General features: G+C 49.0%; 2 protein-coding genes across 6 annotated transcripts in view; both read right to left on the reverse strand.

Annotated features, from left to right (window-relative positions):
* The window catches only part of AGBL4 (AGBL carboxypeptidase 4), a 1,492,749-nt gene that overhangs the window by 226,657 nt on the left and 1,248,490 nt on the right, over positions 1-17,602 (reverse strand). The gene's annotated exons all lie outside the window — the stretch shown is intronic.
* The window catches only part of BEND5 (BEN domain containing 5), a 49,172-nt gene that overhangs the window by 1,742 nt on the left and 29,828 nt on the right, over positions 1-17,602 (reverse strand). For all 4 annotated transcript variants that reach the window (XM_027969859.3, XM_015091783.3, XM_042247766.2 and 1 more), the window contains 2 exons: positions 14,155-14,303; positions 8,286-8,499 (listed from right to left, as the gene is read on the reverse strand). In XM_027969859.3, coding sequence (XP_027825660.1) covers positions 8,286-8,499; positions 14,155-14,303 — 363 coding nt within the window. The remainder of the gene's footprint in view (positions 1-8,285; positions 8,500-14,154; positions 14,304-17,602) is intronic.

A 17,602-nucleotide genomic window follows, 5' to 3' on the forward strand; every position in this document is an offset into this window, starting at 1 on the left:
TAGGCTGTGTGTCCTGGGGCAGACAGGAAATGCCCAGTACGGGCCTTGGCTGGACCTGCCCAGTGTTAGGGTGTATGCATACTGAATTCTGAAGGCTTCCTGGTGGCTCAGCAGCTCAGCTGGTAAAGAACCAACCTGTTGACGCAAGAGACGTGGGTTCCATCCCTGGACTGGGAAGTCCCCCTGGACTAGGAAATGGCAACCCACTCCAGTATTCTTGCCTGGAAAATTCTATGAACAGAGGAGCCTGGTGGGCTACAGCCCATGTGGTCACATGGGCTGTGTGCGGGTGTCTGTGCACACTCAGTCATGTCCGATTTTGTGACCCCATGGGCTGTAGTCCACCAGGCTCCTCTGTTCATAGAATTTTCCAGACAAGAATACTGGAGTGGGTTGCCATTTCCTAGTCCAGGGGGACTTCCCAGTCCAGGGATGGAACCCCCATCTCCTGCATTGGCCACTGAGCACCAGGAAGCCCTCAAAGTTCAGTATGCATACATCTTAACCGATTGTTAAGGTTTCGGCCACCTGGTGGGTGTGAAGCGGTGCCTCAGGGAGGTGACCACTAACGAGGCTGAGGACGGCCACTTGCACTGACTCGGCCATTTGCGGAGATGAGGCAGAGAGTAAGCCCCAGACAGGACCTGACTGGAACCTGATGGTGGCCTACTTCCTAGCCCAGGGACCTGAGGCAAATCACTGCCCTAGATTCCTCACCTACTAAACAAGGATAAGAAACCACATGTGATCTTTTTTAAGGCTGCCATGAAGGATATGATACAAACATTTTGCAATTTGCAAGATTCTGTCAAACTGTAAGGAACACTATACCTGTATGGGGCTGTCATAGTCATTTTATGTATATGCCATTGTTTGCTCCAGGGTCTAGCACAGTGCTTGGCACAGGGGCAAGAGTAAGTAAATGCCTGTTAAATGAATAAATGGATGCATGAATGTTTCTCTAAGGAAACCTGAGGGGACACGATAATTCTGCACAAAAGGGGACTACGGCTGTGAGTGGGACTGAACCACTGGGGTAATGTAGTCCTGAGCGAGGGTTTTAACTTTGTTGCACCTGATCCTCCTTGTCTATAAAACAGGAATGGCAACCGAGTCTCGAGGAACTGCTATGGAGGATGAACAAAGTCTTCCCTGGAGGAGGACACGGCAACCCACTCCAGTATTCCTGCTTGGAAAATTCCATGGACAGAGGAGCCTGGTGGGCTACAATCCGTGGGATTACACAGAGCCGGACGGGACTGGGCACACACGCATGCACACACATCAAGTCTTGTCCACCAGGCCAGGGCACAGCAGGCAAGCCTGTCAGTGGCGCACAGCGTCAACACCAGCAGAAATCATGGAGACTAACTGGTGCCAACTCCTCCACCCACATGAGACGAGACCGAACCTGGAGAGCAGGTAAGTGGGAGCAAGATCCCCCGTGGTCTCTGCTCTGAGCCCTTCCCTGGGGACACAGGCAGCCTGCCTCCTGCTGCCATTCAGGCTGCGGGTAAGTGTGCTATAGGCCTTCTTTCTCTGAAGCACGTCTCCTCCCTACGGAGAAGGGTTTAGAAGCTTTCAGCTGACCTTCACTGCTTCCTGACCAGCCTGCGCTTTGTCTTGTGCTGGCCTTTCCACGGGGACTGAGACGAGAAGGCAGGTAGCCTTGTCTCTCCAGTCCTACCTCTGCTGACTCCATTTCCTGCCCCATTCCAGGCTGGCCCACAAATCAGTCTTTGCTCATCTCCTCCCCAGTTACTCAGGCCTCATCCTTCACCTGACTAAATCCCACTCATTCTTCTAGCTTCATTCATCTTGGAATCTCCCAGGCTGAGCCAGAGACCCCACTCTGCCTGCATTCTTGGTGCTCCCTAACTCATTTGGCTTGCTCCCTATCAAATCTCTGACTGCAATCTAATAAAACTGTGACCACACTGTCTCTCCTACAGACTAGAACCCTGGGGGTTCCCTCTCCAGCCCTGGGCCATGGTAAGGCAGACAACTGCAGTGATGTTGCTGGAACTTGAACCAAATGTGAGGTGGTCCTGCGCAGAGGACTGTCTCCAAGTTCAGGGGTTCGAATCTCGCTCTAACCCTAGTTACTGGGCCACCTTGAGTGGGAACCTCCCTGGGTTTCAGTCTCACAGTCTGAAAGCAGGTCAAACCCGATCATCCAAGGAGATTCTTCCAGCTCCAGGGCTCTAGTTCCCTGGAAGGTAAAAGGGTGGGTGAAGAGGAAGAGGAGAGAGAAGGGGGCAGGGGAGTGGCTGCGCTGGCCCCGAGAGGCCCCGGGGTGAGTCAGAGAAGAGGCAGGAGGAGAAACGGGCAGACGGAGGAAGGTTTACAGAGTGGCCTCCACAGAATACCAATCACTCTCGTTTCCTAGGGGTAAGAGCACTGAATGGCCCCCGAGGTTGATTAAAAGGCTTTCGTTAGGCTCCAGATATTATTCACCTGCAGTTGCCGGGAATGTCTCCCTCTGCGAGGGAGCATTTGAGATTATTGCTTAATTAACAAGGTTTATAACAGCGTTAATGTGTCCTATTAAAAAAGTTATAAAAATTAACCAGAACTCAATGCTGTGGCTCATTTGAAAACTCACAGTCTGCAAAAGGTCATTTGACCTTAATAAGGGTTTAGCTGTCATTCTGGAGCTTGTCATTGCAGCCAGACACCCCTCCAGCCCTCCTACTTTCACCTTTCTAAAGTGACATCAGCGTTCACCCCATTCCCCGGCTACCTGGTAAAGAATGGCTTCCAAACCAAAGAGAAGGAAAAAGTCCTCACCAACCCTGTGAGCACCAAGGCTTTTGTCATTTTGACATGTCCAATGTGAGTAAATGTGGCAAAGTCGTACAAAACAAACATAAACAATCTCAGTCCAGAATACAGCCTGCATGGGAAGAATCAGTCAAATGCAACCTCAAATAATTAGGCTAAAAACGGTGAGTGCATGCTGCGATGGGAGACAGATTTTAAACTTGCTGGGCTGTAGTTAACAACAACAACAACAAAAACAAACTGACATTGTACTTCAGTAAGACAAGAAACCCTTGGAGACCCAGGGAAGCCTGAAAGCCCACTTCAGCTCAGCTCTGATCGAGCCAGATGTATGGCCTTGGGTAAGTCAATTTCCCTCTTACTCACTGGTATGGCAAGTATTATGGGCTCTAAAGGGTTACTTGACCAGGTACCTAGGAGGCAAAGATACAGACAGAAGAGGACAGAGGCAGGCACAGGGTGCCCTAGGACACACAACAGAAGTGTCCCCCTACCCTGAAAGGTCAGGGAGGGCTTCCTGAAGGAAGGTTCTCCTGAGCACACCTGAGCAGTGAGTAACAGGTGGCTGGGCAGAGCAGCACAGGTGTTAGGTGGGCAGTCTGACCTACGCTTCTAGTGCCAGACATAGCATCTGCAAATTCCCTAACGTGAGAGAGGACAAGACTTGTTGGAACACAGAGGCTCATTATAGTAAGAACTTACAGTTCAAGGGCAATATGCTAAAAAAGAAAAGCTAGAGCTCCAGCCCAGGGGCCAGATTATGAAGGTGCTTTTTGACATGTTAAGAAGCTTCCCAGGTGACTCTAGTAGTAAAGAATCCGCCTGCCAAAGCAGGAGATGTGAGTTCGATTCCTGGATTGGGAAGACCCCCCTGAGTAGGAAATGGCAACTTGCTCCAGTATTGTTGCCTAGAAAATTCCACGGACAGAGGAGCCTGGTGGGCTATAGTCCATGGAGTCTCAAAGACTGAGCATATATAAGAAGTTCACCCTTTAATAATGGGCGCCAGGTGTCGGAGTGGTGGTAACAGGATCATACTTGGTTTTGGAATGATCACTCGGATTACATATAAAGAGAGAAGTCTGGAAGCTGCTGGGGTAAGGCAGGGGAGAAAAGAAAGCGGCAATGGGTATGGAGAGAAGCAGATGGTTTAAAAGGTATTTAGGGGCAGAACTGATGGAGAGTGAGTGAACAAGGAGTGCGGGATGAGGCATCCCTGGGTTCCTGGCAGGTGGTGTTGTGTCCTTCATCATGACGGTGAACACACAGGGCAGAGGCTCTGGGGTGAAGGAAGAGGCGAGGTGAGCAGCGAGGGGCATAGATGTGCAGGTGTCACGTGGACATCTGGGAGGAGGGGGCCAGTGGCACCCAAATGTATGCATCAGGAACCTCAAAGTGTGAACTGAGGTCAAATATATATTTGCCACCAGTCACTGATTCAACAAATATTGTTAAGCACTTACAACATACTGGCCCTGAGCAAGAATCTCATAAAGCTCATGTTCTCATGGGGGTGGGGAAGAAAGACAGTCATCAAGCAAATAAATAAAGAAGAAATGCACTGCAGACTTTAGGGAGGGCGATGTGTTAAGAGAGTGATGGCAAGGCTACTTCATCAGCTTGGACAGTTGGAAGTCAAGGACTCGGACTCGGAAGTCACGGCCTCTCTGAATGACACGGAGGCAGGGTGTGCAGCCCAGAGGAGGGGCGCTGCAGGAAGTGGGGACAGGAAAGAACTGTGAGAGGGCCTCAGCGGTTAGAGAGCAGTGGGAACTGGGAGGTGTGTGAGACGAGGCCGAGGGGTCACCGGAAGCGGATCACCAGGCAGCGGCCAAGACGATGAGCGTGGATTTCAACTCTGGGCCCTATGCACGCCGGGGGCAATGGGAACCAAGAGGAGAGAGCAGCAGAGGGCAGCTTTGTAGAGGGAGAGGGAGGAGGGCTGGAGACAGAGGAGAGGGGAGGGGAGCCCACAGTGGGGATGAGAAGCCACAGGCAGGAGGAGACCTGAGTGGGAAGGATGGGTTTCTCAGTAAAGGAGGGGCGGTCACATAGGCTGGGGAGGAGGTGGAGTCCTGCCCTGGAGGAGTGAAGAGGAGCCGGAGGGAAGCTTGACAGGGACAGACTAAGCAGAGGGCTGGAGCGGAAGCCAGACGAGACGGCAGGGGCATTGCTAGTGCACACGGGCAGTGAGTGTCGACAACTCTTTCAGGAAACCTGGATGTGAAAAGGAAGACATGGCAGCAGCTGGGTGATGCGGGTGGCCCCTAGGGAGTGTTTCTCTTGCTTCTGTAAGAAATGAGTGATCAAAGCATATTTAAATGGCAGTGGGAAGGAACCAACTGAGTGGAAGGAATAACGTACTTGGGAAGGTAGGTGGGCTGAAATTTACAAAGAGAGAATGACCAGTCCCAAATAAGACAAGGAAACTCTTCTTTTGGACATGAGGCATAAAACTCAGGGGGGTCCAGGTAAGTTTGTAGATATGGTGGATCGAAGCTGTGGGATTTCTTTTTCTTTTCTCTGTGAAGGAGGAGACAAGGTCATCTTTTGAAAAAAGAGGTGTGGACTCTCAAGGGAAAAGTAGAGAAACTTTAAACAGGGTTTGGAAAATTGAGGAGTGGATGAGTGAGGGAAACTTGGAGGGCGTGGCCTGTGGGCTGAAGACAGTAAGTCTGTAATGGCCTCAAGAGATATGGCTAAGGTGTTTTCTTCTAGATTGTCCCTTAGTAATGGGGACCAAATCAGCTACAAAGAACATTATGTGAATGGGGTCCAAAGCACACACAAAATGTCTCTGGGTCCACTGGGCAGCCGGGGCAAGGGCTATGATCCTGCCCTCACATGTGCACACATCGAGCGCCTACCTGGTATGAGCACTGCACGGGGCCTGGGGAAACAAAAGCAAACAGAACTGGGGGCAGCTCAGCGTTAAGGCAAGGCAGAGCTGCGGCTCAACCCCAAGCTTTTGATATTCCTTTCCAGTTTCCGCTTTCCATCGCCTCGCACTGGGAGCAGTCGGGAGGGGCCTGAAAGGTGAAAAGCACTGAATGATCGTGAACTTCAATGATATGACCATCACGAAGTCATGCCAGCCCTATGGCGCGGCTCAGCAAAGAATGGAAACTTGTTTTCACAACTCAGGAGTAACAATGACCCAAGCTATCGGCCAGGCAGCCCTCTTAACCATCTGAGAGGTAAGTTTTCAGCTGAGGGCACTGGACAGGGAGGGAAAGTGGTTCACAAGAAACCATGTGAAGAGTCGATCAGGGGATGGCTTGCAGGTCTCAGCGTGGTGTTTCTTTAGCCCTCACTGATTGAGCTACCAGCGTGTCAGGCCCTGTGTGAGGCACGGAGGACAGGGAGGTGAGTTTCACACGGTCACACTAACATCTGAGGCAGACACATGGCAGATGACTTTATACCACGGCGTGACAGTGATAGCCGGTCACTGGGAGGCACCTGGGACCTGCTGAGTCACATTCCAACAAGCGTAACAGAATCAGAGGTCGGCCACCCCTTGGGGAGGCAGGGCTGTGTCCCCAGGAAGGAGTCTTTCTCAGGATGACCTCCTAAATTAGGCTCCATCATTTCAGACAGTGGGCAGACTACAGGTTACCTCTGCTTGTCTAAAAATAAGTGTCTGCCTAAATCAATTAACCATGAATCAGCCATCCAGGGAGGCAGCCGAGCTCCAGAACAAACCCCAGATCAGAGTCAGCCAGGTGGGTTTCAATCCAGGCTCTGAAACCTCGTAGCCACGACTTCCAGTTGGTCAGCTAATCTCTCTGTCTTGAAATCTGGACCTCTAAAACACACCCTACAACTGGCCATTTTTCTCTGTCTCCACTGCTCTGACCTCAGTCTATCGCACCACTGCACCAGCCTCCCGACTGGCCTCCCATTCAGTCCCTCCCACCGAAGACTCCATATCATCTTTCTCCTGCAAGAAGAGTAAGGTAAGCTATTCACCGTGGCCTTCACAGCCCAAGACCGTCCCTCGCCCCCCCACCACCCTGGCCTCAGTCTCCCTGAACTCACAACTCTGCAGCTGGCTGGGGCTTCTTCACCCCTTGAGCATGCTGGCCTTTGAATCTGTTATTTATTCCGCCTCTTTCACACCCCCTCAGAATCACAAAGGACCGCCTCCTCCACATCCAATTCCCAGCTCGAAATCAACTCTTCGAACAGGTCTTCTCCACCCACCCCAGCTGACATAGCTACTGTCTCACTCAGCTATATATCACAGCCTTTCATCAATACCTGAAATTATCTGATTTGTTTGTGGACATATCTGTTGCCTGCTCTACAACCTGGTACAAGGCCTGTTCTAAATGCACATGCTGACTGGTTGAGTCTTACTTTCTTCATCAAAACCTGGCAGCTGGACACTTAAGAGACGAATGGTTAGGAGTACAGCTTCTGAAGCCAGCCCTCCTGGCTAGGACTCCTGGCTTTAGTCCTAAAACTGTGTGATCTGGGCAAGTTACTTAACATCTCTGTGTCCAGTTTCCACATTAAAAACAGGGATGATATTAGCAGCCAACAGAAGGGAGAGTTATGTGTTATGAAGATTAAATGAGTTAATATGGACCTGAAATATCCTAAGTGCTCAGAATAATGAACGATTATTATACTCTCTCTGCTCCCGTGTCCTTTGCTGTCTCTGTAATTTGCATTGTCTGTACTGTAACTAGCTTTTCTGTGTTCACCTTCCGCATGGGACTCTGAGCTCCTTGCAGATGGAGACTGTGTCTTAGCCCTTTCTAAGTCCTCCATACACAGTAGAGTCTGGTAAAGAATAAGAGCTCAGTGAACAGATGGAGAACAGGTGGGAGAGACAGAACAGAGAAAGAAGGAAGAGGAAAGAAAGGGGAGAAAGGAAGGCAGGAGGGAAGGAAAATGAGAGTCCAGGTTAGAGCCCTACCTTTGCGGAAACAAACAGGCAGAGAGACAGGGAGTCCCTCCAAACCCTCCCAAACCCCAGAAAAGAAGCTCAGTCTGGCGACCATCGGCTGGTCTTCATCTCACTAAGTGCTCAAGGCACGATGGATGCTAGGACCCCCAGGAGCTGGTGTCCTAGCCTTGACCTTCACGCGCTCTACACAGCAGCCTCCTTTCCCAATCCCGCACCTTTGCCCCGAGTACCTCTCTTTAAACATCTGCGTCCCCAGGCCTGGTGGACCCTTCAAGGCCCGCTTCAGTGACCCACTTCCCAGGGACCCTCCCTGGCTTTCCAGCTAGGGGTCTCCTGCCCTCCTGAGAGCCCCCTTCTGGGCCTCTCACACGTGAGCTCCCTGAACTGCACTTGTGTGTAGAGCCCATTTGCCCTGTTACATGTGAGCTTGCCCAGCACCAGGTCCGTACGTATCTGCTCCTGTGTTCCTGTGCCCAGGCCAGGGCCTGGCACGGGGAGGCTTCAGCAGGTGTGCTGAACTGAAATGTTCCTGACAGTGTCGAGGGCAGGACCTCAGTCACTGCGTCTCCAGTACAGGACTCACCTCTGACGATGCTTAGTTTGTGGGGCGAGAGGGGTGGCTTAGGGACTGCATCTTTCTTTTTTTTTGTGGCAACTCCTGTGACGCTTCTGTTCTTCAGAACATCTGTTCCCCAAATCATGACTGCCAAGTTCTTCGTGTACTTGGAATCTCCTTGGGTGACTTGCAGCTGGTGCCATTTCTCCTCATCAACCCAAATCCCGCTTCCCAGATGGACCTGAAAGGGATAAGAACGCAAGCGAGCACCTGTTTAGTCGGACAGGATGGTGGCGGGAAGCTGTTCCTGTCCTTTAAAAGACACTGCTGCACAACTACAAGAGATCTGCTCCATGAACACCAACCGCCTTTCTTTCAGGGAAATAATCACACGCATTCACTGAGCACCTGTAATGTGCCAGGCCTTATGCTAGTGCTTTATATTCACTCTCTCAGATCTTCACAGCAACCCTGGAAGGAAGGTGTTGGGACACTATTTTCATTTCAGGCAGAAAAACCAGGTTGGGAGAGGTGCAGCCACTTTTGAAATGTCGCTCAACTATGAAGTTGCAGAGTGGGTTTATGCGGTCCGGGTGGGGCTCTCTAGGTGACTCCAGGGTACAGCGGGGTGTGGCAGCCACAGCCGCCAGAGTGGGCGGGGAGACTGCCCAGGTCCTGCCACTAGCAGAGCGTGTATGCATGCTCTGCCTGTCTCTGGCTTCAGTTTTCGGGAGCTGAGCAGGGAGAGTTAGATTTCAGCTAAGTTCCTTCTGGCTCAGAAAGCCTATGATTTTAACAAATTAAACACAACCACTGTGTCCCTGGTCTGATTCTGATGGCACACAGAACAAAACACAACCTTCTGCTCCTTATAAGGGAAGCGCTCAAAGTTTCAGAGTAGAGTCCATAAACGCAGATGTCCCAGAATAATCTAGCAAGGAGCTCTGAGATTTCCTTTTGCTTTCTGGCTCTTTTAACAACTTAAAAACCATTTGCTGATGTTAATCATTTAAAAATGAAGTTGTGACTTTGACCTTGCCATTCATGCTGCATTTCTACCGAGTCCACGTCCTCTGTGGGGACAGTGGGAGAGGCAGCCGCTGATGAGTTAAATTTTCTGAGGGGACTGGAAAGTCCCTGCCAAGGTCCTTGTCTTCAGAGACCGTCAGTCGTGGACCTTGCATGGTCAGGAGATACCCTGGGAGAGTCCTGGTCTGAGAGACAGCATACACACACCCAGACTGACGGCAGACTGGCAGGACTCAGGGTTCAGAGATATCTGAAGAGCTCTCTACTGAAGATCGACTTGGAAAGCACAGTGGGCATGCACAGATAGATGGGAAGACAGGTCAACCAGCAACGCTTCTTCCTTCACCAGTTACTGGAATTTTCAGACCATGAACAAGAAAAAATAGAGCAACGTAGCCCACCCACGAATGTCAGTAAACAATCTAACACTGCCACATCCAACTTCACTTCCTTTTGCTCAAAGGATCATTCAGACCTCTGCAGGCATCATATCAGATAACCAGATCCACCTGGCCTCCCTGTGCTGAGAACCCCAGTGCTGCAGCTCCGCTCTCACAGTTCAGGAAGATAAGCAGCCCTTGAGTGGGATATGTTGGCCTGGGGCCACTGGACAACATCCACCCGAGGTCGAGTCTGGCCTTTTCTCTGCAGCCTGAACTGCAGGTGGGCAGTCTGTGTACCAGATCAGGCCTGCTGGCAACTAGCTCCCTCCTGCTCCCTGTTGGACCCCAAGTCACCTCCCTGGATGACTCTCTGTGGCTACCCATGCAAGCTTCTTGAGATAGGAGAAAACAAGGGATGCAAATTAGATTAAACACTGAAACAGAAACCCTTGGAGATGGAGGGCAACTTCGATTTTCCAAAGATCTTTGCTCTTTTCTATTCAAGCCTTGTTTTCCTACAACCTTTCAATTTGTTGTTCTTTAAAGAGAGGTGGTAGTCATCTTGGTCAATGTTCTTCTACAAGAGAAAGGGGACACTAATATTTCTTTGAGTACCCATTATGAACTAGGTATTCCACTCTTAACTTAGTTATAAACATAATGACTTTAAGAGATGGAAATAGGTAGAAATATTTACAGACAGGGACAGAGATTCAGAAGGACTAGTTTTCCTAAGACATACTATCAGAAAATTTTGGAATCAAGGTTCAACTCTAAAGCCGGATGACCCCGCAGCCCACGCTCTCTTGGCCTCCTGCTGCTGCCAGCGTCATGGTGGTGCCGACGTGGTGGAGACACAGCAGATTTACGTTCATCTGGCTTTCCTCCTGAGCCTCCTCTGCACCTGCCCAGCCACTTTGCTGGCCAGCACCCACTGTGGGTCACACTGCAGTCAGGGAAACCTGCAGAAAAGCCGCGGGCTGGCCTTCCTGTCCCCAGTCCCTGCCCCGACCAACCCACACTGTAAACACTGCCAGATCAATTCCCTAAAACACAGCTTTCCTTCTCTGACTAGATGACTTCCGCAGTCTTTACTGTGTTTTTATGTTAACCCTCTGGAATCTTGAATGGACCCCTGTTTTCTGTCACATCAAATGCAACGTCCTCAGTTGGTTTTAAAGGTCCTCTAGAATCCTGTTTCCATTCAACCTATTAAGCATAGCATGTCTACCACTCAACGATGTCCCTAAACTCACTCATTTTCTCCTACGTCCAGTGTCTGGTGACAGAAAGAGGACAGGCTCTAGAGTCTCCTCTCTGTGAACCGAGCCCTTCCACCTGCCAGCTGGGTATCTTGGGCTAGTCACCCTACCTCTCTGAGCCTCTCTTTCCTCAGCTGCACCAGACGCAGATCACCATCTGAATGAAGAGCTGCTTGCAGATGAAGGAGGTAACATGCGGACAGTGTCAGGAGGGCAGCGCAAACCCGAAACTGCCACTTTTGCTGCCTTCTTTCCCCTATCTATGTCTCTGTTCATGCCTCTCCCCAGCCCAGGGATGAAAGCCTTCCCTTACATCTCCTTAGCCTAATAAGCTTTTAAACCCCAGCCTCCCATGAAAGAAAACCTCCTTCACTACTCTTGGGCTAAGCTCTATCCACTCTGAATTTCTAACTTACTAAGAGCCCTCACTACCTTCGCAGTCCATCTCCACGAGGAGAGGTCCAGGCTTTGCCTCTTTCGTCCTCTACAAAATGGCCCAGACTAGTCTGAACACAAAGCTGTAAGAAACTGATGCACATATTTAATATGTCTTAATGGCACTGGCTTTCAGTTCAGATGAGCTGCTGTTCCTTGAAGAAGAAAATATTTTCTGACATGCACTCGAGTACAAGGTCAGCTACGCACACAGAAAGAGAAAGCCCTGGGTAAGACTGATCACAGGAACAGGCTGGGGCATTTGGGACAAGGGTTCCTGAGGTCAACAGAGCTCAGGGTCTCCTGGAGCAACGCCCCGCTTTCAAGGATGCGGCAGAACAGCCTGGAAAGAGCACCAGCCTGAGAGCCAGGTGACCTGGTTTCCAGCTCTCGCCTGCCTCTGCTCTGGTGTACCGCTGTAGATGAGCCCCCTTCTGGGTGTACTTCCCCATCCATCCCGTGTACAAACTATACTACTTAAGCTGTGATGGTCGGTGACCTGGCTTCCAGCTCTCGCCTGCCTCTGCTCTGGCGTACAGCTGTAGACGAGCCCCCTTCTGGATGTATTTCCCCATCCATCCCGTGTATAAATTATACTACTTAAACTTTGATGGTCTTTGAAGCTTTACGATTCAATGAGTTTTTGAAATAAAACAACTTAAGACAAAGAAAAGAGATGCACTTGAGCCAAATGAGAAAGTAACTTCTACAGCAAACCCTGATTCACATAAACCACAGTTCACTATTGGACCAAAATGTTAGCCTTAACGCTTTCAAGGGAGGTTATTAAAAATATGGCATCTGGTAGGATGGGACTTGATCAAAGAATGCCTTTGTGAAATGTTTCGGAGGACAAAACTAGCTTCCTACTAGGAAACGGATCTCATTCGCATGCTCTGTGCATCACAGAGATCGAGGCAGAAAGAAGGAAGGGTCTGAAACGACAGCAGAGCCAAGAATAATAATGACTACTTCTGGGATGTGGGGGATTGCTGTTCTATGCAAGCTGCTGTGCATTTCCAGGATGCCTGCTTCCTTCCCCTCCCTTAATCAATTCCTTTGACTATAAATTGGTGGAAACAAAAGCCAGTTAGTTTTATAGCAACATATTGGCCATAATCAATGATAAAACAAACTTGGCACTTTCAAGATAGGTTGTGCAGCTTGAGTATAAAAAAATCAAATGACATTTGAGAGACACAATTTCCTGGAGGGAAAATGATCCTTTCTAAAGAGACCTTCATAATGCCCAGAAACTGTCCACCAGTCTTTAAAGCAAGAGAGAAACAGATTTCTCTTAGAAGCTACTTTAAGAAAAAGTCTGTAGTCATTCCATATGTGATTGTGCCTAAAAGAAATCAACAAAGACAGAAAAGTCTTTTCTGTTCATCTCTAACTGCTGAAGGTTCACCAAAGTTAGATACACAGTTTAAGTCATTTTTAATGACTTCGGAGAGCATTAATTCGATCCTACCTGGCACAGCTAGAGATGCTGAGGCCCAGAGAAGGGAAGCCCCACCTCGGAGTCACACAGGTAGGACAAAAAGTTAAGCTAACACTCAGGCTCCAGGCTGCCGGCTTCCACTCTGTCATGCCACCTCTTCCCTGCAAAGCAGACTCTTAAAGCCTGTAGGCTGCAGCAAGGCAGGGCAGAACTGGACTGTGGTTTGACCCATCAGTTCTGCCTCTGCAGGGGGATGTGCTCTGAGGGAGTCGAGGACACATGGATAGAAAGAGGAGGGCAGCATATCCAAGGGAGCCCTGAAGACCAACAAGTTTCATTTCCTTGGCTTGACAATGCTTGCTTTGGCTCAGCCTGGCCAGCTGCAGGGATGTATCTGGAGAAACCCAAATAAAACAACCTTTCCTTTCTCCTCAACCTATTGGGGAATGATACTGGATAAACAGAGACCTTTTGAAGCATAAGGCAAGAAAAACAGACTGACACAGATGAGTCTCTGGGGAGAAGGAGAGGTGATGTCTATAATGCATGCCGTGGTGGCAAAGACTATTATAGTAAAACTGAATATGACCAGTGCCTAGACAAAGAGAGCCAGTATCCTTCCTCCAAGATGAATTCATTCGGATGTAGGAAGAATATCAGAAGTCTTCTCCTTGCCCTGCTGCTATGTCATATATGTGATTTTAAGACTTCCAAAGGCTATTCCATTACTTTTCACCCTACACTAATATAACTACTAATAGTGCTTAAGTTTTCTTTCATAATTTTTTTTTTTTCAAGAGTCTTCCAAAAAAATCTGAGGAGTTGTATGTGGTCCTAGGACTGTGGGCTAACCAAGCTGAATGTACAACTTGAAAGCAGCTTAGGGGTAAGGAGCACGTCCCATTCACCTCTGTATCCCCGGCATTTAGGGTTAGGGTAGGACTTACAACACACAGGTACTTTGCAAACAATGAATGAATAACTACTCAGTCACAGCCATATCTGTAAATCAGATATCTTATCTCAAGATCACCTTATACATTTTATGCATCTGGTTTCATCAGATTATCATTTTAAATTATCTTTCTCACTAATAAGCTATTTTTAAGTGTTAGTTTTACAGTTGCTTTGGCCCAGTATTTACCAAAAAAAAAAAAAAAGAAGAAGAGAAAAAGTCCTAATAAAGCTCCACTGATTACAGCACATGAATTCTGGAAGCAGTCACAGGGCTGGGCCTGAAGGCCAAGCGGTCGCTGTATCTCGGGCAGCTCCCACCATACCCTCCACCTTCACACTGACTAGCCAACACTTGTAGGGAATGGAGAGTGAGCTTGAAACACTACCTTGCCATTGTCTAGGATATACTTGTCCATGACAGGTGCAGGAGCGGGGTAATAGGACGACGTATTTGCTTCCTCACTGAAAGTGCTCCGTAACTCCGGCTCGGGCTCGAGACATTCTGACTTTACTTTTTCCAAGTCAATGGCGGGACCTAGGCAGTTAAGAAAAGAGATCTGTCTAGAACTCCAAGGAAAATAAAAGGCAAATATTTTAACTAGGCATCTGTCAGCACATAGTGGCACACACAAAAAAAATATGCTGGCTTATTTTTGTCCATTGGACTACAATTAAACCCCAGCTTGAAAATAATATGAGGTATGAACATCACAGGGGAAAAGGTGGCAGACAAGAATGGACTAGATTCTAATTAAACATGAATGAGAAGCAGTCTTCTAGGGTGTCACTGTCTGAATGAAAATGCAAGGGATTCAACTTCCTGCAGGGGAAAGAGGTCCTTTTAAGACTGGGGTGGAGACAGCGTAGCAATGACTGCAGTATGCAAAGTGTGTATTTGCCAAAACCCCATCCCTGAAGCCTACGTGAAACGGGCCACAGCAGAAGATAGGAAAGCAGGGGGAGAAATGCAACAGCCTCCCCTGCCCAAGACCTAGTATCCAGACGGGCGCATTTCAACCAAGAAATTAAAGTACAATACAGATTAAGCCCCTGATTGCCTGAACCGGCAGCTATCCTGATTTTTATTTTAATGCAATCAACACAAATTATGTATGGTTTAAACAGTAAAAGGCAGGAGATAAGTGGTGGTGGTTTCTAAGGAGGACTTTTTTTTCCTCCATTAGCTTTTTAAAATGATGGACTATTTTTCAAATCACCTGTTGTGTCTTGATTACCAAAGGGCAGAAAAACAGGGTAAGGCCGGATAGCTTGATTAACTTTTATAGGCGAGCAAATCCAAAGGCCAACGGAGGGTTCTGGCATCCTGGAACTTCTCCCTATGCAAGTATTTCAGGAGTTAACTGGGGTCAGAAATTTAGCTACTGCCAAAGCCGGTCCTCAGGACCGCACACGTAACTTAAGTCACCAGTGAGTTTCATGGTCCCGGCTTCCCTTATTCTTACCATGTGGGCCGCTTGGTACGGAGCTGTTTGTGTGCCAAAGCCCTCACCAACAACCTGGCTGTAATTTGCTGTGCTAAATGGCCATACCCTTGGCTTTGGCTGGTGGTGAGGAAGGTATTGGTGATTTTGTTACAAAAATTCCTCACGATAGGGCTTCCTAGACCAATAAAACCCTTTCTGAGTTGCTGGTAGCTGCAAGACAGATCTTGGAAGTCTCCAACAATGCAGGTGCACGCGTGCTCAGCACGCGAGTGCGTGCTCAGTCACTGCAGTTGTGTCTGACTCTGTGCGGCCCTATGGAGCCTCAAGTCCAACAGACTCCTCTGTCCATGGGGTTCTCCTGGCAAGAATACTGGAGTGGGTTACCATGCCCTCCTCCAGGGGATCTTCCTAACCCAGGGATCAAACCCATGTCTCTAGTCTCCTGCATTGGCAGGCGAGTTCTTTACCACTAATGGCACCTGAGCAGCTAAATGAAGTGTGAAGGCACAAAGCTGAATGCAGCGAGGCTGGAGAGCGGCGCAGAGCTCACTGAAAAACAGGACTCGTCTTGGGAGACCGAATTTAGGTCTTATTCCTAGTTTGGCTATATTTTAATTGTGTGATCACAGGCGAGTGAATTGTGGATGCACAAGCTGTCAGAATGAGGGACTGATAGCATCGTCACCATTCTAGGAGCATCTCCCAATTCTGCGTGACCTACTCAAGAGCTGGGCCTAAGGCTTTCTTTTCTTTGTCCCCCGCCCTTGGCATGAGGAGGTGTTCTCTGACTGGTAAATGAACAAAAGAATGGCAAGAATGAATGAATAACTCTAAAGTTTCAGAAGCAGATGCCATAGTTTCTCCTCTCTTTGTATGAGATCTTGGTTGTATTTCTGAGATATAAGCAAACTCAAGTGGAGCATTTGATCTTTTCTTAGGTCAGGGAAGAAGCAAGTACTTTGGCTTTCCCCAAAGGGCATGGCTGAGTTGGCTCCTGAGGCCTCTTCCTGCTCTGACATTCAGCAGCAAGATAAAGGAATGGAGCCATGCAGCCGATGGAGCACAGGTCATCTTAGGAAAAGATAGTGTCCCTCCTCTAAAGCCTCCTCTTCCTTCCATGAGGGGAAGATGGTGGACAAGAGAGCGAACCCAACTCAGCTGACTTCAGTCTAGTGCTCGTCCATTTATCTCCACAACAGCTGCCAAAGAAATCTACTCACAACCAAATCTTTCCCGGCTTAGGCTCCCACTACCCTCAAGATTAAGTTGTGTACCATAGCCTCCTTAAGGCCCTGAATACAGCCAACTTCCTCTTGATCTCTGGCGCTCAGTTCCTGCTCTCCCCAGATGCTGTCCCTCAGGCGCTGTGCTGTCCCAAGCGTCTGAACCTCTGGACGTGCCACTGTTTTGGCCTTGAATGCCATCTCATCTGCCTGTCAAGTCTCTGCTCAGACTGCAGAACAGAGCTTAGGTATCTCCTTCGTGGGGCCTTGCTCTGATCACTACCAGGTACAGGGTCTCTACATCGTAAATACTTCCAGCGAATTATATTTGGAACCATCTACCAATCTGTCTGCTGTCCACATCAAACTGTGAAGCTCCTCAAGGGTAAAGTTTTACTCTCTCTGTAATCTTGGCACCTAGGGCAATGTCTGGCACCGTTCAGGCTCTCAGTAAATTCTTCATAACATGAGAGGAGAGAGTGAGTTGTGGGCAAGAAAGAGACTTAAATGGGCTGAGGCACAGATTCTGAAATAAAGCCCTGCTGCTGAGTGGAGGTGCCTGAGGTGAATGGGATGTTTATAGGTATTTGTTCTCAAATACCTGTGACCTTTTTGCAGCCCAGGAAGTATAAGTTAGGGCTGTAAAATGGAAACTGGAAACATCTAGCCAGGGGAACGGACAGTTCTGATGGCTACACAGGGACACATAAAGAGCAGGGGCTGAGAGCAAAGGGTCACCTCCTGGCTCCACCCTCACTGGTCCTCTCTTCTAAGGCAGACTCTGCTCCCTAGAGGCCTGCCTAGCCAGGTCCTTGGGTCTCCCTCCTCCCCTGGTAACAGTTAGCTGCACTCATCTATTTCTCTCTCTGCCACCCCCACTAGACTGTGAGGCCGGAGGGCAGAGGGAGACTGCATCTTTTTATATTAGAGACCAGGGCTCAGCACAGTGCCTGGTGCCAATTCGATTGTCAACAGGTAATTTTACACATCAATAAGTACTTAACCTTTCTGACTCTTGTCTCATCCTGAAAGGAGGAATGATAACAGTGACTCAGCCAGGCTGCAGCGTAAAGGAGTTAACCTCATGTATGTAATGACTCACACAGACTCTGGCACAGCGTGGGGGCTCAGGACATGGTGGCTCCCCACCCCCACCCCCGCCCCTG

The sequence above is a fragment of the Ovis aries genome, chromosome 1 (genome assembly GCF_016772045.2).
Source record: "Ovis aries strain OAR_USU_Benz2616 breed Rambouillet chromosome 1, ARS-UI_Ramb_v3.0, whole genome shotgun sequence".
NCBI classification, from domain to species: domain Eukaryota; kingdom Metazoa; phylum Chordata; class Mammalia; order Artiodactyla; family Bovidae; genus Ovis; species Ovis aries.